The sequence below is a fragment of the Zea mays genome, chromosome 8 (assembly GCF_902167145.1).
Source record: "Zea mays cultivar B73 chromosome 8, Zm-B73-REFERENCE-NAM-5.0, whole genome shotgun sequence".
In the NCBI taxonomy this organism is placed as follows: domain Eukaryota; kingdom Viridiplantae; phylum Streptophyta; class Magnoliopsida; order Poales; family Poaceae; genus Zea; species Zea mays.
The window spans coordinates 170903002-170930716 of record NC_050103.1 but is presented as its reverse complement, the minus strand read 5'-3'; the positions used below and the strand labels follow the sequence as shown (position 1 = coordinate 170930716).

At 49.5% G+C, this 27715-nt stretch overlaps 1 protein-coding gene, 1 non-coding gene and 1 pseudogene across 5 annotated transcripts; 2 read left to right on the top strand and 1 right to left on the bottom strand.

Moving 5' to 3' along the window:
- Positions 1 to 16299: 16299 nt before the first annotated feature.
- LOC100037816 (ig1-as2 like 1) lies at positions 16300 to 19484 on the top strand. Of its 2 annotated transcripts, none has more exons than XR_556669.3 (4): positions 16300 to 16490; positions 16738 to 17161; positions 17293 to 17753; positions 19038 to 19484. XR_556669.3 is itself a non-coding variant. In NM_001112516.2 (4 exons), the coding sequence occupies exons 2-4, from the start codon at positions 16751 to 16753 to the stop codon at positions 19043 to 19045; spliced, it is 813 nt and encodes a 270-aa protein (NP_001105986.2). In that variant the 5' UTR covers positions 16370 to 16490; positions 16738 to 16750; the 3' UTR covers positions 19046 to 19464. The 2 variants fall into 2 exon arrangements, 1 of the variants encoding a protein (NP_001105986.2); NM_001112516.2 differs by having other exon boundaries at positions 16370 to 16490; positions 17293 to 17686; positions 19038 to 19464.
- A 4332-nt stretch (positions 19485 to 23816) lies between these two features.
- TRNAI-AAU (transfer RNA isoleucine (anticodon AAU)) lies at positions 23817 to 23890 on the top strand. Its single transcript has one exon. It is a non-coding gene; the product is annotated as a tRNA-Ile (tRNA).
- A 418-nt stretch (positions 23891 to 24308) lies between these two features.
- On the bottom strand, positions 24309 to 27622 carry LOC100216702 (Rhodanese-like domain-containing protein pseudogene; annotated as a pseudogene). Of its 2 annotated transcripts, none has more exons than NR_159706.1 (4): positions 26949 to 27622; positions 26054 to 26160; positions 25719 to 25973; positions 24309 to 24670 (listed from the first exon to the last, which is right to left on the bottom strand). The product of NR_159706.1 is annotated as a Rhodanese-like domain-containing protein pseudogene, transcript variant 2 (transcript). The 2 variants fall into 2 exon arrangements; NR_159705.1 differs by having other exon boundaries at positions 24349 to 24670; positions 25828 to 25973.
- Between the last annotated feature and the right edge of the window lie 93 nt (positions 27623 to 27715).

The following is a 27715-nucleotide window of genomic DNA, read 5'->3' as shown; positions in this document are numbered from 1 at the left end:
GAAGCCTACTGCGACGAGGTTCGGCGCCTGAAGAACAAGTTCTACGGGCTCGAGGTCAACCACGTCGCTCGACGGTACAACGAGACTGCGGACGAGCTGGCGAAGATAGCTTCGGCGCGAACAACGGTTCCCCCGAACGTCTTCTCCCGAGACCTACATCAACCCTCAGTCAAGACAAACGACACGCCCGAGCCCGAGAAGGCCTCGGCCCGGCCCGAGGCACCCTCAGCCCCGCCCGAGGCACCCTCGGCTACCGAGGGTGAGGCTCTGCGCATCGAGGAAGAGCGGAATGGGGTCACGCCTAATCGAAACTGGCAGACCTCGTACCTGCAATATCTCCACCGAGGAGAGCTACCCCTCGACAGAGCCGAAGCTCGGCGACTAGCGCGGCGCGCCAAGTCATTCGTCTTGCTGGGTGACGGGAAGGAGCTCTACCACCGCAGCCCCTCCGGCATCCTCCAGCGATGCATATCCATCGCCGAAGGCCAGGAGCTCTTACAAGAAATACACTCGGGGGCTTGCGGTCATCACGCAACACCTCGAGCCCTTGTTGGAAATGCTTTCCGACAAGGTTTCTACTGGCCGACCGCAGTGGCCGACGCCACTAGAATTGTTTGCACCTGCCAAGGGTGTCAATTCTATGCAAGGCAGACACACCTACCCACTCAGGCTCTGCAAACAATACCCATCACCTGGCCGTTTGCTGTGTGGGGTCTGGACCTCGTCGGTCCCTTGCTGAAGGCACCCGGGGGCTACACGCACCTACTGGTTGCCATCGAAAATTCTCCAAGTGGATCAAGGTCCCCTAAACAGCATCAGGTCCGAACAGGCGGTGGCGTTCTTCACCAACATCATCCATCGCTTCGGGGTCCCGAACTCCATCATCACTGACAACGACACCCAGTTCACCCGCAGAAAGTTCCTGGACTTCTGCGAGGATCACCACATCCGGGTGGACTGGCCGCCGTAGCTCACCCCATGACGAATGGGCAAGTAGAGCGTGCCAACGGCATGATTCTGCAAGGACTCAAGCCGAGGATCTACAACGACCTCCACAAGTTCGGTAGGCGATGGATGAAGGAACTCCCCTTGGTGGTCTGGAGCCTGAGGACGACGCCAAGTCGAGCCACGGGTTTCACACCGTTCTTTCTAGTCTATGGAGCCGAGGCCATCTTGCCCACAGACTTAGAATACGGTTCCCCAAGGACGAGGGCCTACGACGACTGACGCAACCAGACCAACCGAGAAGACTCACTGGACCAGCTGGAAAAGGCTCGGGACATGGCCTTACTACACTCGGCGCGGTATCAGCAGTCCCTGCGACGCTACCACGCCCGAGGGGTTCGGTCCTGAGACCTCTAGGTGGGCGACTTGGTGCTTCGACTACGACAAGACGCCCGAGGGCGGCACAAGCTCACGCCTCCCTGGGAAGGGTCGTTCGTCATCGCCAAGGTTTTGAAGCCCGGGACGTACAAGCTGGCCAACAGTCAAGGTGAGGTCTACAACAACGCTTGGAACATCCGACAGCTACGTCGCTTCTACCCTTAAGATGTTTTCAAGTCGTTCATATACCTCGTTTACATACGAAGTCTAACCATCAAGGAAGGGTCAGCCTTGCCTCGGCGGCCACCACCTCAGCATCGACGGCGGCATCCACCTGTCCACCAACACCGCACCGGCGGGCGCCGGCCGCTCCAAAGCGCACCGGCAGGTCCTCACTCCCATCCTCGCCACGAAAACGAGAATGGAGTGAGACCTCCCGGTGCGGCTGGCCACCGTCGCCCGGACAAAGGGCGGAATGTTGCACCCTGGCTGGGCAGCAACAGCCCGCCTTCCCCGGCATGGCTGGGGGCGCCTCCTCCACAGAGCTGGAGGATGGTTTCCACCCCCAGAAGCTAGAAGAGGCGGGACGCAAGCCCACGCGAAGGCAGGCCCCGGCTCGCCTCGCTCTCTGCCCCAGCAAGGATGATGAAGATCATTGAAGCTGAGGGCGGGACTAAGGTCGCAGCCCGACTCGCTTCTCCCGACCATCGAACTGGTGGTCACCGTCTTGGGTGACCACCGGCGAGGGGATGCAGCCGGGCTGCCTGATGAAAATCCTTGAAGCCGAGCGATGGCTGAAAGGTACCAACTTCCGCGAAGTTGTGTTCCTCCAACGACAGCAAGACGAAAGCGACGCGAGCGCTCCCCATCCGGGGGCTCGGAAGGTGGAAGGACGCGATACATGGAGTGCGAAGACATGGTTGCCATCCAAGGGGGTCACCCTCCTTTTAAAGGCAACTCTCCCCACTTGCGTCCTCAGCCGGCGCGGACTGAGTCTTCTGCAACACGCTCCAAGGTCATCCCCCTACGACACGGGGGCTGGGTCCCACGCTTCATGCAAGATGGCCCAGGACAGAAGAAGCCAAACCGCCGCGCGCGGAGCGCACAACAGCCCAGCGGTTACAAGGATTCCTCCACTATCGCCCGGACCAGCGGGTGAAAGGGCGGACCGCCATGCAGGCGGCATGCAACCGCACCAAGGGGGCGAAACCCTTTCGACTTCAACGCGTCCAGCATGGAGGCCCAGGCCCACACGTCATGTAACCGGCGCGCCGGTTACTACGTGCAAGAAACTGCACCGCCACTCGCGCTAGAACCGCGCCTTCTCGACTGCGGAACCGGTGCCGCGACTCGAGGTGACCCTGTGCATGACCCGACAGTGCCAACCGAGCACATCGGTCACGGGTCAGTCAGCCGCGGGAGAAGGCGCGATGGTCGATACGGCCAGAAATGGGCCAGCAGTAATGGCGGTGGCAGGCGGGCGGAAGCAGCAGTCAAGTCGTCAGCAAGCTCACGCCCCCTCCTGGGACGGCGAGCGAACCCTCTCCCACGGCGTGAAGACGACGCGCCCGTGTTCCGTTCCTCGAACGGCTCGCGCACGCACAACGACCGCCCCGCGAACCACTCGTCCCATCGCATTAACTCTGCGGCGGGACAGGCGGCACCTTTGGCAGGCAAAGCAGGCGATGCTTCACCTCCGCCATGATGACCGCGTCAAAAAAGGTACGCCACGTCATTCGATTTCGTATCCTTTTCCACTTCCTCTTCCTCTCTCTTGCTACAGGGACCGGGAAAGGGGATACTCCGAAAGGGATCCTTCTCCGCGAAGGAAGCGGGCCTCGAGCCCCCCTACTGATCAGAGGTTCGAAGGCTGGCCCCTCGGAAGGGTTCAACAGCCGCCTCAGAGCACTCAGGCTCCGCGCCCACTACTGGTTAGAGGTTCGAAGGCTGGCCCCTCGGAAGGGTTCAACGGCCGCCTCAGGCCACTCGGGCTCCGCGCCCACTACTGATCAGGGGTTCGTAGGCTGGCCCCCGAATGGTTCGACAGCCGCCTCAGAGCACGCAGAGCGAGGGATGACCCTGGGTACGTTCGATACATAACCAAGGCTCGGGCTACGCTCCCGAGGTACCCTAGGACATTTCCGAGACCGACGGGAACGATTTTGTAACGGAATCCCACCAGAGGGAGGCATCGAGCCCTCGGACCCCGTCAAAAGGGGACCGGGTCCGGCGAATCACCCGCAGGTACTTTTGGAGCGCGCCTCCGGTCCACTAGCCGACCCCTAACGAATGGGGCACGGGCGTCCACTCGGATCACCCGCTAGCAACTCACTGGAGACACCATGTTCGGTGCCCTCCGAGGGCAACATGGCGCTTTCCCCTCTCCTCCTTGCGGAAAGGCGACGCAGGGGCGTATGAAAAAAGCTGAGTCTGTCCTTGATCGTCCTCTCGCTCTGTGCGGAGGCTCGGGGGCTGCTCTCGCAAACCCGGCTTCGGCCAAACCGTTGACAGCGTCAACATACCAGCCCGAGAACTTGGGACTCGATTATGCACCCGGGCTACGGCCAGTTCGCATGAGGGAACAACCAGACCGGTCGAAGCATCATGAAACGCGCTAAGACCTCGAAGGAGTCAAACCACTCCTCCGAGGCCTCAGGGGCTACACCCGGCGGGTGCGCTCGCGCGCACCCACCGTAACGAAACGCAACCGAGAAAGGCCGGTCCCCTTGCAAAAAAGTACGACAAAAGCATCCAAGCGAGTATCAACACTCCCTTCGAGGCTCGGGGGCTACTGTCGGGGACCATAATTAGGGGTACCCCCAAGACTCCTAATCTCAGCTGGTAACCCCTATCAGCACAAAGCTGCAAAGGCCTGATGGGCGCGATTAAGGTCAAGGCTCAGTCCACTCAAGGGACACGATCTCGCCTCGCCCGAGCCCAGCCTCAGGCAAAGGCAGCCGACCCCGGAGGATTCATGTCTCGCCCGAGGGCCCCCTCAAGCAACGGACACACCTTCGGCTCGCCCGAGGCCCAGTCTTCGCAGAGAAGCAACCTTGGCCAGATCGCCATGCCAACCGACCGTATCGCAGGAGCATTTAATGCAAGGATCGCCTGACACCTTATCCTGACGCGCGCTCTTCAGTCGACAGAGCCGAAGTGACCGCAGTCACTTCGCCGCTCCACTGACCGACCTGACAAGAATACAGCGCCGCCTGCCCTGCTCTGACTGCCGTGCCACTCGCCAGAGTGAGGTCGACAGCGGCTAAGTCCAGCCTCGAGCGACATAGGAAGCTCCGCCTCGCCCGACCCCAGGGTTCGGCCCCCGTCTCGGCCTCGGAAGATGGACTTCGCCTCGCCCGATCCCAGGGCTCGGACTCAACCACGACTTAGAAGACGACGAACTCCGCCTCGCCCGACCCCAGGGCTCAGACTCAGCCTCGGCTCCGGAAGACGACGAACTCCGCCTCGCCCGACCCTAGGGCTCGGACTCAGCCTCGGCTCCGGAAGACGATGGACTTTGCCTCGCCCGACCCCAAGGCTCGGACTCAGCCTCGGCTCCGGAAGACGATGGACTCCGCCTCGCCCGACCCCAGGGCTCGGACTCAACCTCGACCTCGGAGGAATCGCCACCTCGCCCAAACTCGGGTCCGGACCGGCCATGTTGCCAAGGGGCCATCATTACCCTACCCCTAGCTAGCTCAGGCTACAGGGAACAAGACCGGCGTTCCATCTGGCTCGCCCCAGTAAACAAGTAATGATGACACCCCGCACGCTCCATGACGACGGCAGCTCCCAGCCCCTTACGTCAGCAAGGAGACGTCAGCAAGGATCTGACAGCCCCGACAGCTGTACTTCCGCAGGGCTCCAGCTCTCCTCCGACGGCCACGACATCACATGAACAGGGCAGCAACACCTCTCCGACAGCCACGACGGCATGTACATAGGGCACTAGCTCCTCTCTGCTAGACACGTTAGCACATTGCTACACCCCCATTGTACACCTGGACCCTCTCCTTACGCCTATAAATGGAAGGTCCAGGGCTCTCGTATGAGAGGGTTGGCCGCGCGGGAGAATGGGTCGACGCATAAGGCTCTCGCTCTCTCTCTCCCACGCGAACGCTTGTAACCCCCTATTGCAAGCGCATCCATACGCCCTGGACGCAGGACAACACGAAGGCCGCGGTTTCCCTTACTGTTCTCCCCCCTTTGTGTCCCGTCTCGCGCCGACCTATCTGGGCTGGGACACGCAGTGACAATTTACTCGTCGGTCCAGGGACCCTACGGGGTCGAAACGCCGACAGTCACCCTAGTTTGATTATCTTTATACCTTGTTTTACCCCTAAACTATTTGGGTAGTTTTGTTATTGCTCTATATGGTTTTGGTATTAATATTACATTATGTCCATGATCCAATTATTCTGTTATTTTATTTATGTCCATGTCAAGATCATTATATTATTTTAATTGGAACATGGATCTTAACTTGAGAAACACGTGCCACCACAAGGGTGGAATGGGACGCCCTTGGCTGACTAACTAGGAATAACTAGGAAAGCTAGTGGAAAACTACCTTACCTAAAAGGGGCAAGGGGAGTAGGGGAGTAGGCATGCATGGAGGTTTTCGCGTTGATTTTGCTGCGATAGCGGTCAGACGGGGGATTCCTGCAATTGCTCTTCCTAGAAACTGTAGCGGGCTTTCGGAAGCTAGTGGAACTTTGTAAAGGCCCCGTAGTGGATTCCTAGCCATTCACCTCGGTAGTGTCTATGGGTCTAGCTAACCCTGGCGTCATGGGATACACGACTTGTGGGTACAGGGTACAACCTCTGCAGATTGTAAAACTGGTATACTAGCCGAGCTCGCGGTCATGAGCAGCTCAGGACTCTCGCATGATTAAATTATGGAACTAAATTCAATTTGTCATTTGCATTGCATGGGATTTATTATTAATTTTGTTCTATTATTATTTTGGTTTGATATTTACTTACATTTAGTATCTGATAATAAAATTTGACAAACTTATTAAAAGCAATGCTCCGTTTTAACCCCTATTATTGATCAGCCTTACACATCACATGAACTTCCACATTTGGTGAGTTCATGCACATTATTCCCCACAACTTGTTGAGATATGAACGTATGTGAGCTCACTCTTGCTGTCTCACCCCCCCACAGATCAAGAACAGGTACCACAGGATGAGGTGCATGGTGGATGCTGCGATGTGTTCGTGAGAGGTCTAGGTCATCGTCTCCCAGTCAACTTTGGGTTGCTGGATCGTTGTCTCCTATCGATGTAATTATTTATTTATTTTGTAAAGAACTCTTATTAATAATAAAGTTGTGACATTCGTTTCTGTACCATGATTCATCACATGTGTGAGACTTGGTTCCAGCATACCTGTTGATTATGTTTGCGCCTGTGACATTCGTTTCTGTACCATGATTCATCACATGTGTGAGACTTGGTTCCAGCATACCTGTTGATTATGTTTGCGCCTGGGTCCCTAAAACCCGGGTGTGACAGAAAATGAACTAAATTTAATTGGAAAAATGGAAATAGCATGGAAAAATTAGGTTTCCAAACTAGCCTTAAAATGAAAAAAAAGGAAAAAGCTATGTTGTCCAGTAGTAACCCCTAACGATTCATCAGCCCAACAGATTAATATCCGCGCGGGCCGACAAGCCCGTGATACATTGCACATGCATGGCCCAAAGCAGATTATTTTTCATGGCCCAAATGAGCTCCGAAGCAATGCTGGTAAAAACAGGCAGCCGACCGAGTGTCTTGGTTTTTTAAAAAAACTGAAAAAAAAACAGTCTCTTGGTTTTTTTAAAAAAACTGAGAAACCAGTTTCTATAAATGGAATAATAAATTGATCTGTAAAGATACCTTTTCGGCTTTTAAAAACCAGTTCCTAAGAAACTAGAAAATCCAAACATTGCCTAAGGATTGTTTGGTTTCTAAGAACTAATTTTTAGTCTCTTCATTTTATTTTATTTTAGTTCCTAAATTGTCAAATACGGAAACTAAAACTTTATTTTAGTTTTTCGTATTTAATAATTTAGTGAATAAAATAAATAAACACAAAGTAACTAAAATATGTCCAATGAAAAAAAAATGTGGAGGCATGAAAGGTTTAAAATTCCGAGCGGGATTCGGTGGATTACAGGAATTTTTCCTATTTCCGGTACTGGATGGCAACAAATCTCGTTGAAGTTAATCTGGATGACGACCATGCATGACCCTGATATGGTATTTTTCGGCTAGATCGTCGGTCCTCGGTTGCAAATCGTGGAGCTCAGTCCTATGCCAGTGCCAGTATATATATATGAGCACACACCGCTGGCTTGTGCTGTTGCATGCATACGCCCACGTCTTAAGACGAAGAGGGGTCAAGTCAAGTAGTCAACCCTCTCACACCCTCCACGCTCGCTGCGGCTCCAACCTCCAACGACAGGACTACAGCTAGTCAGCTACAGGAGAGGGAGTGTGGCGGTCTCTGCTGGAGTGTCAACGTGCACTCCGAGGCGCGCTCGCCTCGCCTCGCCCTCGCATTTACTGGTCGCTGCAGCAGGCAGTGTGGCACGCGCGCCCTTGCCAACAAATGACACAGACACAGACACAGACACATGCATTCATTCCTTGTCCTTGGTCCATTCATTCATTCGGCCTCGCTCGCATGCTGCGCTGCTCCGAAATTCCAAAGACTTGTCACTTCCAGTCAGCCTGCAACCAGTCCCTATAGTACGCAACGCACGCTATGCTATCGCTGTGCTGCTCTCTCTCTCTCTGCAACTATCTGCTCCATCCCCCGCGTATTTAACGCGCCCATCCACCGGCGCGCGCGGAATGAGGCGTCGGCATCTTCGCGTCGTTCAGCCGTACTCGTACGGTTCGTTCATGCACCTCGCTCGCTAGCGAGCTCACCGGCCAGCAGGCAGGCAGGCACGCCGGTACGTGACCTGGACCTGCCGCGACACCCCGAGCGAATGAATGACGACGGGCCGGACGAGGAGGGAGGGAGGGAGGGACGAAGGGGGGCGAGTGGCTAGAGAGCGAGCGAGCAGTGATGGATCGGAGTGATGCCGCCCTACGTACGGCCGGCCGGTTGGTTTGGGCACGACCCGCCGGGGCTTTCGGGCTGCTGCGGGGGTGGGGATTAGGGCTAGACGAAAAACTCGTAGCTTGTTAACTCGCTCGACTCGACTCAATAGTGGCTCGACTCGACTCTCGTTTATAATTTGTAACGAGTTGAGCTTGTATTTCAACTCGTTACGATAACGCTCGCGAGCTGACTCGCGAGCCAAACGAGTTGGAGTAATTAGTCAAATTACAATAATGTTGTATCCAAAATAATTAATCTTGTATCCTACTATAGTTAATCTTGTTCTTTGTTGAGTGTGAAATCTTAAGTTGCAAACTCTATTCTTTTTTTTCTAAATAGATCTTCTTTTCTTTTGCTACATGTTTTTATATCCGTTCGTAGACACTAGACATGGTATTATCGAGCTGGCTCGCGAGCTAAACGAGCCAGCTCGAGTTGACAAACGAGTCGAGCCGAGTTGGATCTTCAGCTCGTTAACATAACGAGTCGAGCTGAGCCAACTCGTTACCTTAACGAGCCAACTCGAGTCGAGACGAGCCGAGTCAAACCAGCTCGATATCCACCCCTAGTGGGGATCGACGGATAAGGGTGAAAACGGTCGGATACGGATGGATAGTAGCTAATTCTGTATCCTACCCTAATGTATTTAAAACGAATTTAGATCGGATACGGATAGTTAGAAATGAGACGGATACAGATACAGATACAGGGACCGGATATTATTTGATCGGATATCAGATATTTGTCGGATAATGCATTAATTGGTTATCATAAAATATTCTTGTTCGACCACAAAATTACAAGTAAATTATCAATACCAATAAACATTTAATAGCAGATAATCTCAAGTTCCCACATAAAAATGGTAAACTGAAGTATTGATTATATTGAAACTTGGATACTTAGAGTGATTTCACGTGTAACTCACGCAATAAGTGGGAGTGAAATGAAAGAAACACCAACATCTTCTAGATTTTATAGTCAAATGTTTTTGAGAACTATATATGGATATATGTAGGGATGTTCCTAAAACATCCTACTCGTATCACAAATATAATATTTTAGCATAGATATACATAGAATTTAAAGCTAATTTTTGGCAGTGTTATTAAAAATATTATGAAGTATTTAAATAATTTTTTGTATTATTTTTTATGTATATTATTTTCTCCCTACAACAAAAAAGGTGAAAAAACATCTGAATCCGTATTCGGATAGACATCCGAATTTTATATCAGTTATTTAAAAAGATATAGAATGAATTTAATGTTTATTTTTTGTGAAGATTAAGAGCATCAATGCTAAAAACAAGAATATAAATTTACATAACAAATTCTATATATTATTTGATCACAATCGAAGAAAAGAAGACCAAAAATTTGACATCCGAATAAATATCCGGATCCATCCCTAGATATATGTTGTGTCCCCGTAAAAAAATCTTTATTTTTAAGCTATTTGGTGTATTATTAATTTCTTGTTGTAGAAAATCATCAAAAAACAATTAAATTTATAAAAAAAATGGCGTGGACCGAAAATTACAAATAAGTTACCAATATTAATAAATAGTTTATAAAAAGATAATATTAAGTTTCCACGTGGAGATAATCTTAAGTCACCACATGAAAATGATAAAGTCTATTATTTTGATATAAACTTAGACATTATTTCAATAATTTTGGCCTAAATATATGTTTGAACAAAATGTGACGTACTACAAAGTTATAGATCTCTTCGAGCTCTACAATTTTCATATGAACTGTATCTTCATCCGATTTCATATGTAAAAGTTATGATTTTATAATTATATTATTACGCAGAAAAAGAAAAAACGGGTACCCGAATTTCGGGTCGGGTACCCGTATCCGACCCATATCCGAAACGAATATCCGGGTATTTACCGGGTAGTACTCGCTCCGTATCCGGCCCGAATCCGAAGGTGCGAATATAAAAATAACCGAATTCGTATCTGAAAAATGGGTATTTATATTATCTGTATACCTGACCCGTTTTCACCCCGATCGACGGGAAGCGAGGGAATGCTACTTGCTATACCATGGGCCATGAGAACTGAAAAGTACGGGCAGGGACGCATATGCGGGAATGCGGCAGCGGCGAGTCACAGAGACATACTGGCGCTGCGCATTCATTCTGATCGATCTCCGCTCGCCGCCGCCTCTACATGCCGAGCGATACAGGGAGGGCGATACAATGCAAGCGGGGCGATGGGACGGCTCGCCTCTACATGCCGCGCATTCATTCTGATCTCCGCTCCCAAGGTGAGGCCATCAGTCAGCTGGGGGGCCTGGCCTGGCCGACTGGGGCGAGGAGCCGAGGACGACGACGCAGCAGGCAGCAGGCAGCAGGCGAGAGAAAAATAGACTAGGCAGAACTACCGGGCCGGGGAGCAATAAATAACTCCGTCGTCATTCTCCTCTCACACACACTGTGCTCATGGCGTTTACCCCCGTTTTGTCCCCTTGGCCTGGTCCTCGCCTGGCTCGGCCCGGCCCATACACACGGTGGCCCACCCGTTGAGGCGTTGGCCAATTGCGCTCTGCCCATCCTCTTCTCTGCTCATTCCCTCTCACTATCGTAGTAACATTCGAAACGCACGGCCTTTGTCTTCTTCCTTCATTATTCACGACGACGACCGTGGCTTAACCTTTTTCTATACGGCGCAGCTGGTCGCATGGGGCTCGTCACTCGTGTGTGTGCATGCACATGACGGTCGTGTGTCTGCGTAGTACGTGCTACGGGCTAGTCTAAACGCAGAGGTGGGCGGCAGCGAGGAAGCACACGGACGCACAGTGCGCACACATCAGTGTGCATGCACATGATGGTGCGGATCCCGAGGATGACGGTGGTCGGTGGGCGATGGCCGATGGAGCTGGGCCTGGGGGCCTGGCTCCCGCCCGCGGCCCGCTGAATTTTCCTCCAGCTGACTGACATGGCCCGGGCGAGGCGCGCAGGCCGACAGATGGGAGGATCAGTGTCTCGCGTAACTCCGCTCCGATCCCTGACGTTGACAAGTCAGTTCGTCGTCTAGTAGTAGTAGTAGGTAGGCTAGTAGCCCCGCCCCTGAGCGAGGTGCCAGGGCGCTCGGCCGCCAACGGAACCTTGAGACGTCTTGTGTCGTCGCGTCGCTTCTTGTTCTTGGGCCTGATCTCTCTATACTTTCTAAAGTCAGAACTCAGAAGAAAAAAAAATGACGGCAACCACATGCACATGCACGGTGCACGGAAGAGAGAAAAATCGTCTCCATGAAAAAGATAGAAAGAAGGCACTGTTCCAACCCCAAGCCGCAGCATGCAACATGCGTGCGTGCATGTAAAACCCAGGTGTGGTCAAGCGCGACTGCGTGAGCGAGGCCCGGTCACCAGCCACCAATTCCCATCAGGGCTTGTTTGGGTAACCTTGGATTAGAATGGATTGAGGGGGTATAAGGTGTATTGAAGTGTAATATGAACTAATTTCCCTTTCAATCCCTAAAATACACTTCAATCCACTTCAATCCCTCTTTATCCAAACAAGGCCTCAGGGGGGCCACGGGTCACGCAACATTCCCTCCCCCCTCGGCGTCCGGGGTCCTATTCATCGGGTTCGCTGCGCACGCTCTTTCGCCCAGGCAGGCGGCCGTTGCTTTCCGCGCGCGTCGTCGCCGGAAGCTGGTGGACCCTGGACGAACCGCTAAACGATCGAGCGAGACGGAGAAGCCGAGCTGAATTATTATCCGGACCTACCCATACCGTCCGTCCGGCTGCATCTGCATGCATGACCGCCGCCAGGACCGCGCGCACGGCACGGCGGCCGGCCGCCCGACAGGAGCCCCCCACGCCCACGCCGCGCGCGCGACTCCGAGTCCCCTCTCCGCTCTCCGGCGGGGTCCGGGGAGCCGCCACGCCGGTTAATTGTTTGGGCTGGGCTGTTAATTACCAACGCAACAAGCCGGCCGGCGCGGGCGCGTCTCGCACGTACAGCAGGCGTTGTGTTGACCCCGATGAGAACAAAAAAAAAACACGCCGGCACCGGGCGCGCGTGCTGACGGCATCGACCAGCCACGGCTCAAATCATATCGGAGCACCGCCACGGTGGCGGCAGATTGGTGGAGGACTAGTGGTAGATACTAGATTATTGCACCATCATACACGTAGTAGCAGGCCAGCGACATGGAACACATGGAGGAGTAGCCGCGAGCGAGCGAGCGCGCGGCGGGGCGGTACCACCCGCGCCGATTGAATGGCCGGCCGGGCGGTACCTCGTGTGTCAAACCGCCGGGCGGAATTGAATGGCCGAGCTAGAAATGGCAGCCGGCCACCAGCCGTGGTCCAGCCCAGCCCTCTAGTCTGCAGTCTCTGTGGCAACAAGATCAGCACAGCAGCATGCATGTCGATTTGACGTCTCCCAGAAGTTACGAGCGATTATCATGCAGAAGAAGAAGGAGAAGCAGGAGCAGTACTCGATCGACATCTGCAGCCAAGCCATCCATCGATCGACATCTGCTGCCATCCATCCATCCATGGATCGACCGGCCGCGGCCGGGTTAAATATAATGATCGACCGCTTGGTTGGATGAGTGACTCGAAATTCTCCTAATCATTCGCTGCCTGCAGCCAGGGAGGGCCGGGGGCCGGGGCTTTGTCATCATGATGGCCGAGTGTCTGGTTTGTCGACGACGCATGAATTGTGGCCATCACGGCATTGAATTGAATGGGAAGAAAGGGTCCTGGTCGAGTGGGGGCTTGGAAAAGGACGCCGATCGGGGGCGCTCCGTTGCCTCTCAATCATGCATCTGCGTTCCTTCCTCGCTTACTTACTAGTACATGCATGCATGCCGCATTCAATAGCATCACTTGGCTGTGTTTAGCCCGCAGCCCCGCCGCTGGCCTCCCGATCCGCTCATTGGCCGTTGCCGAGGAGGACGGTGCCGCCCCACCCCCGATCGCCCGATCCTATGAAACGGGAGCTATACACATAAGGACATTCTCACTGAAGGTTTCTAACACGGTTATAGATGGCCAAAAAGCACGAGGCCCGTGAGCCCGGCACGAAGCCCGCTTTTTGGGCCCGGTCCGAACCCGGCACGGTAGAATAAGCGGGCGGGCTTGGACAGGAAACTAGGCACGGCGGGCTAGCCCGGCACGGCCCGTTTACCTCTAAGCCCGTTAAGCCCGGTTTTTTTACACTAAAACGTGCTTACCGTCCCGTTTAGCCCGCTTTTTGGCCCGTTTTTTTCGTGCTAAACGGGCCGGCCCGGCCCGTTTAGGCCCGCTGCGGGCCGGGCTTGGACAGAAAATTAAGCCCGCTGGCACAGCAGGCCCGGCCCGGTTTTTGGCCGGGCTTCACCGGGCCCGGGCCGGGCCGGGCCGGGCGGCCCGTTTGGCCATCTCTAAACACGGTTTCTAAAAAGATCACGTCAGCCTTGTGGACAGTGCCGGTCCTGATATTTTAGAGGCCCGAGACAAAACTTATATGAGAGGCCCTTTAAAATAATAATTATTACACTTAGATATAATGTGTATATATTATCAATAAATATTTATGTATATCTGAAAAAGTTATTTATATTAAATAAAAAGTAATTAAAATATAGCCAAACATCTCGCATAAAAATGCCACATATATATGTGTCCAAATAACTCAAAAGAAGGTTACCTCTAACAATGATTAATGGATGCACGTTGTTAAATTAGTCGATCAGGTCTTTAGTTTCGTTTTCACCGTGTAGAGCAGGACGAAAGCATCACCGTACTGATGCTCGTGCGCGGGCTACCAAGAGGATAGGACATGACCGCCTGTCTGTCTGCGACTATGCGAGAGATAGAAATGAAACGACAAACATCGTTGTCTCACTACACACTGAGAGCCTAGGCGGCTGGGCCTGAGACTATGAAGTCAAGATTAATGGGCTACAATAAATTATCCTTGCTTGTTGCTGCTGTGTTGTTGACTTATGATTAGACCTTTAAAAAAATTCTATAGAGCCAATATATAGATCTATACACAATATGTTATATACTTGTATATATGTACTGGTTTTTAGTATCTAGGGTGAGGCCCCGTTAATATGGGGGCCCTGGTCGGGGGCACTGCTCGACCCCCGCCAGGGCCGGCACTGCTTGTGGAGAGTCTCATTTCACTGTTTCCTGAGCTAACTAGTTAGGGAGTGTTTGGGAACAAAGTTTTTCTGCAGTATTGAAGCAATACTGTAGTATTGAGCAATACTGTGATATTATATATTTTGAGATGTTTGGCAACTCATCTAAAATCTCTGTATACTAAACTGTAGTATTGTAAATACTGCACTTGTTTTGCAGTTTTGAAAACTTTGGTCTCAGCCAAAGTTTTCTCTGTAAAGAGAGCGCTAGCTGGGTCCCGCTCTGGCTGATTGGTCTCAACCAAAGTTTTTCCCAAACACCTTGATGTATTGGATACTGTTGTATTCGAAAACTGAAGCATTGTAAACTATAGTAATGTCATAACTAAAGTATACTTTAGTATTTGAAAAACTGCAGTTTGGAAAAACTGTGTTCCCAAACAGGGCCTTACTAGTCCCACGATCTAGTGTGGTATGTATATTTGTACCCAGACAATAGTACTATACTTTGAGATAAAAATATGCTGCCATATATATAAACTGAAAGGACGTTTATTGGCGAATAAAAACGCTCCAATACTGGTACCAGTTTACTTCAGAAAAGAGTGGCAGTTTATTACAATACTGGTGATGCAAGTGTCTTTTGGTACCAGTTTACTACAATACCGGAGATAAATACCCCCATGATTAACTAAGACAGAGATGACCTAATGGACTATTCTTGTTGAACTCCTCAGCAATTTGGTTCCAAAAAGTCTCTCCTTTCTTGTCATTCCCATCTATCGGATCATTAGAACTGTTCAGCCAACAAGCACTAGCTAGCCTACAAAACAGAATCAAAAAATTAGTGTCATTTCCATCAAGGTCTAGTTTTTTTAAGTATACGATATTATATAGAAGATCTATAAAACAATATTACCAGTCTCATTTCCTCGTCTTGCGTCCAATATCTTTTCTTCACTGATTTACTTTCCTCAGTAACCCCAACGCCATCAATTTTTATTGTTCCATTAGGCCATCTTCTGCAGTTCACTTATATGGTCACACAAAACACAGTTTTACAATATAATGTAGATTGCACTGTTCGCACGGTAAAGTTTGAATACGGCACCCCAAGGCTAAGGTTGTATGCGAACGAAGAAAATGAGTTGTCGGGTACCTAGGAACATGAGTTGTCAGAGTTTAAAATGGTGTATTATATAGTAGTATATATAGCTATATTTCATTCTTTTGCCGCACAAACTTATTTATTATTTAACATGGACAAGATAATATTTTACAAATGATATGGTATAGTCACGCGATTGAATTAAAATAGTTCAATATAGTATACTTTCTCCGTCTCAAACTATAGTCCTTTCTAGCTTATTTTTTCGTCCACATTTAATCAATTAATAATAAATATAGATATACATAACAACTGTATTTATATGTTACTTAATAAATATATAATTAATTTAAAATGAATTATATTTTAGGATGGAGGAAGTATACTCATGGAAATGTAATATCTATACAAAAGATAACAGGAGCCAGAAGTAAGTGTAAAAGAACGGGAACTAGAAGGACGTGAAAAGAATAGTTTTTCTGTATCGAGAAGTAGACTATTTCAGAATATATTTAATTTCCAATTTTATTTTTATTTTAAGGACAAGACGATTTACTTTTAGTAGCTTATTCAATATATGTTTTCATTAATAGCTAAACGATGTGAAACTAAGGACGTACATTTGTTGAAATTTCTGACATCATAAACTTACTACCCAAATTTCTACAAGCACGCCTTCTCTTCTTCCTTTACCCCCACAGCTTGCGTGGTCTGTGGTCTCATCTCACTCACACTCACTCTCTCTCTCGGCGACGTCTACGCCGAGTGCCCAGGCATTCTTCAGGCGCAGGTCGCTGCCGCCCTACGCCAGGTGCCCCGGTCTTCTTTCGTCCCTTCGCCGGCGACGACCACCGCCAGGTGCGTGCGTCCACCTCCTTGGTCTTCTCTTCCCTTCCTTCTGTGCGAAAAGCGAGCACCCAAACCCTATCTTACTATTTGTATTCGGATCTGAGCTACTGGATGCGCCCCTGATCTGGGGCAGTATTCCTCATATTTGGCCAAAGAGGAATATAATACTTCCCCTGATTTCCAGCAGCTTCCGGAACTTTGTAAAGAAACGAAAGAAAAGTTTAACACAGCGCGCGCGCGCGATCCTTTCCGACAGGACAGTATAGCGGATGGCTTCGTCGGTGCGGGCGCCATCGGGGTCGGTGATCGCCGTGGCATCGTCCTCTTCCTCAGCAGCCTTGGCCGGGGTGTGCGGCACGGGCTCGCCGTGCGCCGCGTGCAAGTTCCTGCGTCGCAAGTGCCAGCCGGACTGCGTGTTCGCGCCCTACTTCCCACCGGACAACCCGCAGAAGTTCGTGCGCGTGCACCGCGTCTTCGGCGCGAGCAACGTGACCAAGCTGATGAACGAAATCCACCCGTTGCAGCGCGAGGACGCCATGAACTCGCTCGCCTACGAGGCCGACATGCGAATTCGCGACCCCGTCTACGGCTGCGTGGGCGTCATCTCCATCCTCCAGCACAACCTACGGCAGCTCCAGCAGGACCTCGCCCGCGCCAAGTACGAGCTCTCCAAGTACCAGGTGATGTGATGAGGATAGATCGTCGACATATCCTGAGCGACGAACGTGCATGTGTGACTCGCACATGCTGCGGCCGAGATCACATGAGCGTCGTCGGCGGCTAATCCATCCCTCGCTCGTCTTCCTTGTAGGCGGCAGCGGCGGCAGCATCCGCGTCGACGGCGCCGACCGGGCCGCAGGCGATGGCAGAGTTCATCGGCAGCGCGATGCCGAACGGCGCCGCGCACAACTTCATCAACCTTGGACACTCGGCGGCGCTCGGCTCCCTCGGAGGCTCCACCGCCATGTTCGGGCAGCAGGAGCAGTTCGGCAGCAACGCGCAGATGCTGTCCAGGAGCTACGACGGCGGCGAGCCCATCGCGAGGATAGGGATGAACAACGGCGGCTACGAGTTCGGTTACTCGAGCGCGACGACGATGGGCGGGTCTGCAGGCGCTGTCTCTGGCGGCCTCGGGACGCTCGGCATCAGCAGCCCGCCGTTCTTGAAGTCTGGAACCGCCGGCGGCGACGAGAAGCCCAGCGGCGGTCAGTAGGCGGTTCCATCCGTGTGACCGATCCTTCTATCCATCCATCCATCCATCAGTCTTGTCAGGTTTGGTTTGGTTTTGCATTTGCATGCTGCCTGCACAGTGTTCTAGTCTGTTGTGTTTTGCCTTGTGCTTCCGATTAATTCGCGAGTCTGGTGGACTACTGTTAGTCAGTTTATTTTCTAGGTAGAGGCACTAATGAAGCATGACTAAAATAAGGGTTTCATTCCATTTCCAGGGCTAAATAAATACCTTTTGTTGCATGATGCTAGTTGGAGCGTCCTTGTTCGGAACAAAACATTGTAGTAGAACTGTTTGGATCCATAATATATATTATCAATGATGACTAGGTGCATGCATGCATGCATATATATGTGTGTACTTGAACACTAGAGCTTTTCTGAGCTTCTTTCTGATCGACGGAACGCGCAGCATCTGTTTTGTCAAACTGTTTTGCTTTTAGATCGGGTGGTACATGCACACGGGCGTGTTGAACAGATCTCTTTTCGGTTTTTGCGTCGATCGTGTGTGTGCCTGTGTGGTCACTGGTGAACCTAAGCTTCCGTTTCTTTTCTTTTCTTTTCTTTGACAAGTGCGCTCCTGGCCTGCTAAATCTGTTGAAACAGAAGAGACGCCATTGGCTAGCAAATCCTGGAGCTGTTCTTGTTTGTATATATACTATCTCTTGGCAGCACGGTCCTCTAACAATTAACCAAGTGTATTTTTTGTAAATTAAAAAAAAATGTCTATACGAGGGCACACAGAATTTGGTGGACGTGCATCGACCATCTCAATCTTATCATATGCTGGCATGCCTAATGTCCTGTGCACTGGTGCTCTCGTGAATTCGACCTATATATCCTCCTGCATGACAGAGATGCACTTCTCCGTGCGTGAACTATATATGTGTGTATCGGTAATAATCCAGCATCACTAGCTAGCTACTTTGTAAACAACTGATACTACTTTGTAAACTGGGTAGCTAGGGAACTGCCACTTTGTTAATTTATAAACAAAAGAATTAATGGAACGTGCTGTCGATCAGCTTCTTGAACCGTGCTAATATATATATACATGTACCCCGCAACGACATAGAAGCTTCTGTGTTGAAATAGTAGTATTCTTTCTGTCTATTCACAAGTGGAAAAATGTTCACAGTCTGTGTCACCCTGCATGCATGTTTCTATTTACACCAGTTTGCATATTATTGTGAACACCAGCTCGCATTCTATGTACGTACTCTAGCAGTTCATATATAGCCGTATAATGTTACGGATTTTCTTTTCAGAGCTAACATACCAATTACCAACTGACAGAGATATCTACAATTGTTTTTTTTTTGCTTACAGGTTACTGACGCGATGAAGAAACGGGGAGGAAAAAAATATCCATGAAACGCGTGCAAGGACTTATCCTAGACGTCCGCCGTTGTCAGGAGGGGGCTAATTTCCAGACGATTTTACATGGAAAAAGTGCGTCGCTTGCGTGCGTGCGTGCTTGCTTTTGTTGCTAGATTCATTGCTTGTTTGTTAATTACCACGCTATCTACCCTCCCCATCCACATCATCCACGAGATCGTCAGATATTCCATGCCAGCGTCCACAGAGTGGCCTATGTTCTTGTTATTAGTTGCTGTACTGCGAAGGGAGGGGGACAAAATGCATGCTTGTCCGGCCCGGACCTTTTTTTTTACCCCACTCGGAAGACTAGCGCCCATTTGTACTCCATGTATTATTGCTAGGTTGGCTGTAATATATGAAGTTGACCTTTTGAGAAGAGGTGCAGTTGCTTATGAAGACCCCCCTGGTGGATGATGCATCTGTGATATATATTATTATACACTGCTCCTGCTGCTGCGCTTTGACTTGCTGCGCTGAGCTAGAGCTACTACTACGACTACGTGGGATTGAACAAGGCATGCTAATGGCCTAGCTAGCTAGAGAAGCTAGCTAGCTATAGGCATAAGCTAGGCAGGTGGCAGGCAGCAGGCAGGAAAGATGTAATGTATCATTGCATGCAGCATGGAGACGGGAGATCCGCCGCAGTGCTAGACTCGACGTCGGCAGGCATTTATGCGCTCGCATCGCATCGCATGCATGCATGCATCTCCCCCAGCGGCTGGTTGTTTTGCTTGCTAGAGAGGCCAAAATGGCAGGAGAGGCTATAAAAAAAAGTTCTCTGCAAGCCTGAACCTGAACCTCCTTTCTGCTAGCTCGCTCCTCGTCCTCGATTGCAGCACCGGCCGTACCACAAAAGCCATCAAGACGTCACATCCTGATGCGGCACAGGTCAACCCAGATTGCGATCCAACGCTCAAAATAGTTGCTGTTTTCTAAACGCCGTCTCAAAGTAGTGTTGTTTTGTGGATTCTCCTGTTGCCCTGAGGGAGTCTCCTGCTGCTGCCTGCTGGTTCGTTCGTTGACCAATCTCGGGCCGGCTGCTGACTGGAAATCGATCGGGGGGAGCTGTTCGACACGGCAGAAGGCATTTTTCCACGCAGCGACACTGTGGCAGGAACACAACACAGAGACAGCAAAGGGGAAACGAGTGTGAGTTCATGAGAGGGAGAGAGACCCATCAGCAATCAATGTGGGAAGCGCGGGCAGGGCAGGGCATGCATGCAGCAGGCCGCCCAAAAATGCCGTCCTGCAGGGGGGGAGGACGGGAGGTGATTCAATTCAATGCACGCCCCTGCGTACTACTAGTACTACACAGCAATGACCGAGCACGAGCACGAGAATGATGCAGAGCCCAAGGGCGCACAAGGCGTGCACAGGGGACTGAGGCGCACTGTTGGCTAGCTGGGGACTGGGGTCGTGGTACAAGTACTCTCGTCACCCCCCTCCTTCCTACTCGCATTCATCCACTTCAATTCAATGCAATCGGGATGGATGCATGCAGAGACGGAATGGACGGAACAACAAGCAGATTGTTTGTTGCGATAGGGGAGGGAGGCGATCGGCCGGAGGGCCCGGCGGCAATGATGACGACCGACGGTGGCAGCCGAGCGGCGCAGCACAGTGCGGCCGTAGTACGCCGCAGGGGCAGGGTGCAGGCGCAGAGACAGAGAGAGAGAAGAGAGAGAGAGAGAAGAGTGTCAGGGGGAGTCGAGGAGATATCGCATCGCATCATCGGCTCCGCCCGGGCCGCTGCGGTCCATCCTGTGGCGGTGGTGGTCGCGCCGCGTTAAATGCGAAAATGCTTGGGCGGCCTGCGGGCCTCCTGCCGCGCGCGGCGTCGCCCACGAGGCCTGTGCCTGTTGTTTGTGCCTGCGCGCGGGGCGCCCTCACACGTCTCCTCGCTCGCGCAGCCGGCCACGGGCCGGGCCCCCCCCAGCTGCTCGATCAGGTCAGGCTGCCTTCAGCTAGCTGAGGCCAGGCAGACCACCTGACCCACGCCCCCCACCGCGCGGCGCCAGCATCCCTTTTGCCGCCCCTGGTCCACCCAGCGGGGTTTCTGGGCCGTTTGATCGGTACGACGGCCCACCATCCACGCCGGCTGCCGGCGCCGCCGCCGCCGTCACTCTCCTCCAGTCTTGTCTCGCTCGCTTCCTGCGCCTGCCTCGTCCTCGGCCAATGGCTTGGCCGCTGCTGCGTACGTGCTGCCACTTGCCACGCACGCTCGCCCGTCGCTTCCCCGCCTGTTCATTCCTTGCGTCCGTCGGCTGGCGACCACTGTTCACATTTCGGTGTGACGACTTGACTTGAGCGACGACGGATCTATCGCCATCGATGGTCGCCGGCCGGTAGTTAAAAGGCACCAGATGTGAGGAGAGTGATGAGTACTAATGATGACGCTATAAATTACTATGGGTACCTGCTGCAGAGATAACTCCGGTGGGCCCGCGGGACTAGAGATGGCAATGGGTACCCGAAACCCGAAATCCGGTGGGTTTTTACCCCATTATGGTACGGGTTTGGGTCAATTTTCATACCCATGGGTTTGTTAATGGGCATAAATCTATATCCGGCGGGTTTATGGGTACGGGTTTGTTCCTATAGTACCCAAACTCATGAACCCGTGGGTTTTTTTAAACCCGACCAAACCTAATGCATATTGTCATTTTATTTTATAAACGAACAACAAACTTGTTATTCCTTATTTACTTCATAATTTTTATCAATTGGTGAATGTATCAGTAGTCGGTGAGAGTGTTGCTTGCTTGCTATTATAGATTTTACTAGCGTTATATATGTGGTGGATGGATAACTTAGTGCAAGGTCACTTAATTATACAACTTATTATTTGTATTTCATTCTCTCTACTAATAATTTTTATACCAAATCATGAACTCGTTGTTCATTACATAGATTTTGGATCATGATATCACTAATCATTACGATACTTATTGATTATGAGAAGAACAGGTATATTGGAGATGAAACCCACGGGTAACCCATGGGTACCCGCTAACCCGATGGGTATGGGTTTGGGCAAAATCTCAAACCCGTCATGGGTACGGGTTTTTAATGGGCATAGATATTTTTCACGGGTACAGGTTTGGGACGGTAAAACCCAGCGGGTTTGTACCCGTTGCCATCTCTACGCGGGACACGCGGACACCTACGTGAAGGTGAAGGTCGCCAGGCTGCTGCTGCGTGCGCCGTACGTCGCTCGCACTAATCATCATACTCTTGTTATCAGCTGCAGTGGTAAAGGAAATCTCGTACATACTCAGCCGGTTGTTATTGATCACACCAAGTCACCAACAGCCCGGGTATCATCAGCCGGCAGCAATCACCGCACGCTTGTTCGAACGCTGGTTGACGATTATCACAGAGGATAAATAAGTAATAAATATGAAAAAGGAAAAGAAAAAACAAAATATACAAAGATTAAATATATCTGACGAGACACCGGATATCCAAGTGACCTGGTTTTAACTTCAATCTTTTAGCCATACACCGTACTATCCGACAAGTAGCAACAAACGTGTGCGGTGAAGCACCGATCGTGTCCAATAAGACACCAGATGCCCCACCAGACAGGGAACTCAAAGAGCATATCAACCATGTACAAGTACAAACAACTCTATAAGACACCAGATTTGTCAAATGTGGCACCATATACCACAATGAACGAAAGACCGAGAGAGGTCGTAAAGCTACACAATTCACCTTAAAACTCACAGGACGTGTCTGGCGACTACACATGACATATGGCAGGGTTAACAACTAGTCTGTAGTCATTTTAAAAGTACTTGTTGGGAGAGCACTAATGTATCCGATGTACTACTACCTGGTGGAGCACCGTACATGTCGTTGATAAAGAAGACATCATGATCAAATTCAAGATACCTATAATTGTCTTTAGCAAGGATATGGACAGAATAATATTTTTACGAACGTTAGGAACATATAGAATATTGTTTAAGGCAAGATTACAGCATGGGATTTTAACAACCGAGTGTCTGATATGGCTAATCTTCATACATGTGTTATTTATTGTATGGATCTAGTAAGTCTCTTTGTATTTATCTTGAACCGCTAGCTTCACAAGTTATCCTTTGATATGATCTATAGCACCCGTGTCCATGTACAATCGGAATCTATTGCATATGATGTAGAAAAATCCGACATTGCGCTCATCTAGGACAAAGTCCTCATCAAACCTATGCCAACAATTGAGAATAATATGTTCCCTCTTGTAGCCTAGCTGGCACTTAAACCTAGTATCTATGTTGCTTTTGTTGGAGTTGTTGCCATAAGCATCAGGTTGTGGATGCATCAAATTATTGTTGAAGCCATGTATCCATGATCCGCTTGTGCAACTGTGAGGAGCGTCACAACCACGTCCACGCTGGCTCTAATGACCAAGACTTGCCGAGTGTTAGCGAGAAGTTCGAACAAAACCTTGATCATTAGATGGGTTAATGTCACCACCAATAATCAAATTCTACCATCATCTCTAAGGATGGAGGGGCCTTTGATGTTCATGAAGGCCACAACAAACACGCAATGGATTTTACTCCATGGTACGTCAATATATTCGGCTTCCACATTCTACGGATATATTATTTTACTCCATGGTAGGTCAACGAATGTACTGATGTGAATCGCATAAAATGGTTTTGCTTTGATGTCATTTCGATGCCAGTTATTAACCTGTTTTGAACGGTATGCATCGATGGCCCATTAGCTCAGTTGGTTAGAGCGTGGTGCTAATAACGCCAAGGTCGCAGGTTCGAGACCTGCATGGGCCATTTTTTTTATTCTTTTTGTAAAAGATTTTGAACTTTGTTGGATGATTCGTTGTCGCTCAAACTTGATTCGTTTTGATTAAGATTTTGAACTTTGTTTGATGTAATGCTGTTGCTCAAACTGGTATCCCCAATGTAAACCACTTCCAGCATGTACGTAGCGTGGATCGAGACCTGCATGGGCCATTTTTTTTATTCTTTTTGTAAAAGATTTTGAACTTTGTTGGATGAATTGTTGTCGCTCAAACTTGATTCGTTTTGATTAAGATTTTGAACTTTGTTTGATGTAATGCTGTTGCTCAAACTGGTATCCCCAATGTAAACCACTTCCAGCATGTACGTAGCGTGAATGAACTGAACCTCTGTTACAATTATAGTGATGCCACCTATATACGGTGTCTGAGCCAGTGATAATAAAACTGAGTTAAGCACAATTGTCAAATTGAGAACGCTAAGGCACCCCAAACTGTATCAAGTCAGGTACAAAATGTCATTTCGCCCCCACTTAATAGTACAACATACGGGTACAAGCTTCGCAAATTACACAACTAAGAATTCACCATGGCCTCAACAGCAGCAAGAGCTCCAAACACCACTGCTGGTCCTCTTCCATGCCATCCCAGTCAATCTCCTGGACATCCACGGTTGGAAGTATACAAAAATGTTTGTGCAGGAGACAACTACTTCTGACCTTTTGAGTTCCACACATGTTATTGTCCTGCATTGCTCTTAATTCGTCGGTTTTGATGGTGTTGGGGATGATGGAGGCTTCAAGTCAGGGTACTGCACAATAAACTCAAAGGCCTGTAACACCTTGTACAGTTGCATGATAGTTTTTGTGGTCACTTGTCAGTTTGCATCATAAAGAGTGAAGAAACAAAGGATATAAATGAGTGTACATATCTAAAGGGCAGTCTGTCAGGTCTCTCTACTTTATGTCAGCAAATAGCATTTGCACTGGAATTCCCTGTCCTTGCCTGTTAGTAATTTCTGTGGACCTGAGTCAAGCCATTTATGCGCCTTCCAAGTGTCATTATCTAACTTTCAGTTAGATTCGCTCAAAATATGCCTTGTGCTGTCTTGGGTCACGCCGGTTGATACATCAATAATTTGAGGTTCTGACTCTTGGGTTAGGCACGTGGATTTGGTTGTGGTAGCTTGGGCCACAAATTTGTAATAGTTGTGGTATGATGTCTCTTCTATGAATGGGTTGAAGCTGGAACTCTATCCATTATGTTAAATCAAAATAACTCATGATGTGATTACCAAGATCTAATCCCTTCCTAAATTATTCACATATACTAGCTTTAAAAAGAAATAATATAGTCATAACTGATAACTCTATCCTAGAAGCATATATGAAATATAAAGGCCATGGCCAGTTCTTCCTGGAAGCCTCTTCATTGTCTTAAAAAAGAACTTGGCCGTGCTGTCATCGACATGATCTAGTTCCTTCCTAAATATTCACATAAGGCTTTAAAACGAAACACTATAGCCATATCTGATATCTCTAGGCAGAAGCATACCAAATACAAGGGCAGTGCTGACTGCTGAGTTCTTCCCAAATTATTTATCATTTTAGATGGATATGAGTCAACCATTGCTTAGTAGGTCTGGCATAGCTATAAGTGTGATAGCTGGAGATAACATAATTTCTCAATGTAGTTCACTGTCAGTACAAAGAAAAGCAGCAAAACGTGTGTGAAACTGTCAATACTGCTGCCATTTTGAATCAAATAATAAATGGTAAACAGTTGGACATATGAAGAAAAATCTAGAATAAGCAGGTTAATTTTGAGTGTGGTGGTGAAAAAGGCAAAAAGAATCATACATTTGGATATGGTGATAACGGTCTCCTAGTTGCATGTTTTGCAGCAGTTGTACTTCCATTGGGATTTTCATAAACATCTTTGGATTCAGCGCTTGTGTTGACTACAAACCTGCTTGGAGGAGCCGATGATTCCTCGCTTCCCTCCTGCTGAACGTATGTTCCATCATTGCTTGCATCTGTGTGAGCTAATTTCGCGCCCCTTTTTTTCTTCGGGAAAACATGGACAGATGGGGGAAGATAGTTTTCTTGAACCGCCTAAAGGAGACGGAAAAAGTTAGGAAGGAAAACAAAAATGAATTGTATGCAATAACTCACATAATAGAACCAAAACTTACCTGCCACCCTTCCGGACCTCTCAAGCCCCCTTTAATTGCATAGGCTTCCTTAAAACCATTCTCAACTAGTAGCTCAGCAACTTTCGAAGAATTACCATCAAAGCTACCTTACACAGCATAAATTTAAGTTGGTAACATGGAGGAGAAAAGTTGGTAAGTGCTACTAGATGGCAGCATGTGAAAAGACCAATGGTTCTGAAGGAAGTTAAATATAATTGCTTTGGCATGAAGTAAACATACAGCAAACCTAAACGAAAGCTTTTATTAATCTTGTTGAAGTAACAAACCTAGAGAGATGAAAATTTACATGGCGTCTATTTTGGTTAGGCTGATTTAAAGAGAAAGTGGGATAATATTTTGTTCCTGATTTGTATTTTTAATCATATGTTAATTTGAAACTGGTTGGAGACAATAAGAAATCTCCCTCCCAATGTTGGTTCCCTACATCAGAAACACTGAAATTACAAATCGCAACTTAACGGTGTTACCAAAGCATTCTTCATCTTTCCTGAGAATGTACACACTAACACACCAAACCCTTGTATTTACCAAGAATTTGCACAATACAGAGTTGTAAAATCAAAGAACCATTTTGTTTACAGAGGACACAGCTATATGCATTTTGCTAGAAGTGAAAGTGTACAACTGCTTTCCGCTTCTAATTTATAAGTTATTTCAATGCTTACACTTTAGATTATATTATCTAACACTAACAATATGTACACTAATCTGCAAATTGCGACTAAATTGTGCTACACACATTTATTATCGCCCCTAGATAATACGCAGCTGCATTTGAGGCGAAAGCGAAACTCATCCAATCTAAAGGGACATCAGACATTGCATCTGGCGCTTTAGGTAAAATAAATCAATCAATTTTCCATATAGCACTCACTTGTCAAGGACGCAGACGACGGTGTTCGCCGGGTCTGGGAACCTCGCTAGCACCTCCTTGACAAACCCCTTCTCGTCCTCCTCGTCGAACTCGACCTGCACGGTGCTCTTGTCGATAAGCTTCAGCTTCGGTGGCGCCATGAACCGCACGCTCTTGCCCCGCCTGATGTCCAGCAGCTGCACCTCCGGCACGTCGCGAAGCTTGCGGAACGCGTCGATGGCGCTCACGGGCTTGTACTTCTTGAAGACGTACTCCTGCAGGAGCGGGATCACCACTAGCCACACGAACACGACCCCAGCCACGAAGAAAGGGTTGCGATTGTTGAAGTCGTCGATTGCCACCACGATGGACTCGAGGCTCACTTTCCCGTCGCCCTCCGCCGCGAGGGAAGGGAGCGGACAGGACGCGAAGGCGGCGGCAACGGGGACAAGGGCGTCCCGCCAAAGCGCGGCCTTCCGGGCCAGGATTGCGGCCTTGGAAGTGCTAGTGGGGATGCGAGGAACCGGAATTTCGGAGGCGTTGGCAATCTTGGCCGCATTGGGCACTAAAAGTTGGTTCTTGCGAGGATTTCTTGGGATATCGATGGGGTTTGGGTGGTGGGAGCTGGAGATTCGGAGGAGCGAGCACTGCTCTTGGAGTCGGAGGAGAGCCATGGAAACGCGTGTTCGGAGCCCTGTGCAAGGATAGCAGAGCTCAGGTCTGAGCTTGAAGATAAACGTCGATAAAGGTATTAAAATTTTATGGGCCTTGGGCTTTCACAATTGAAT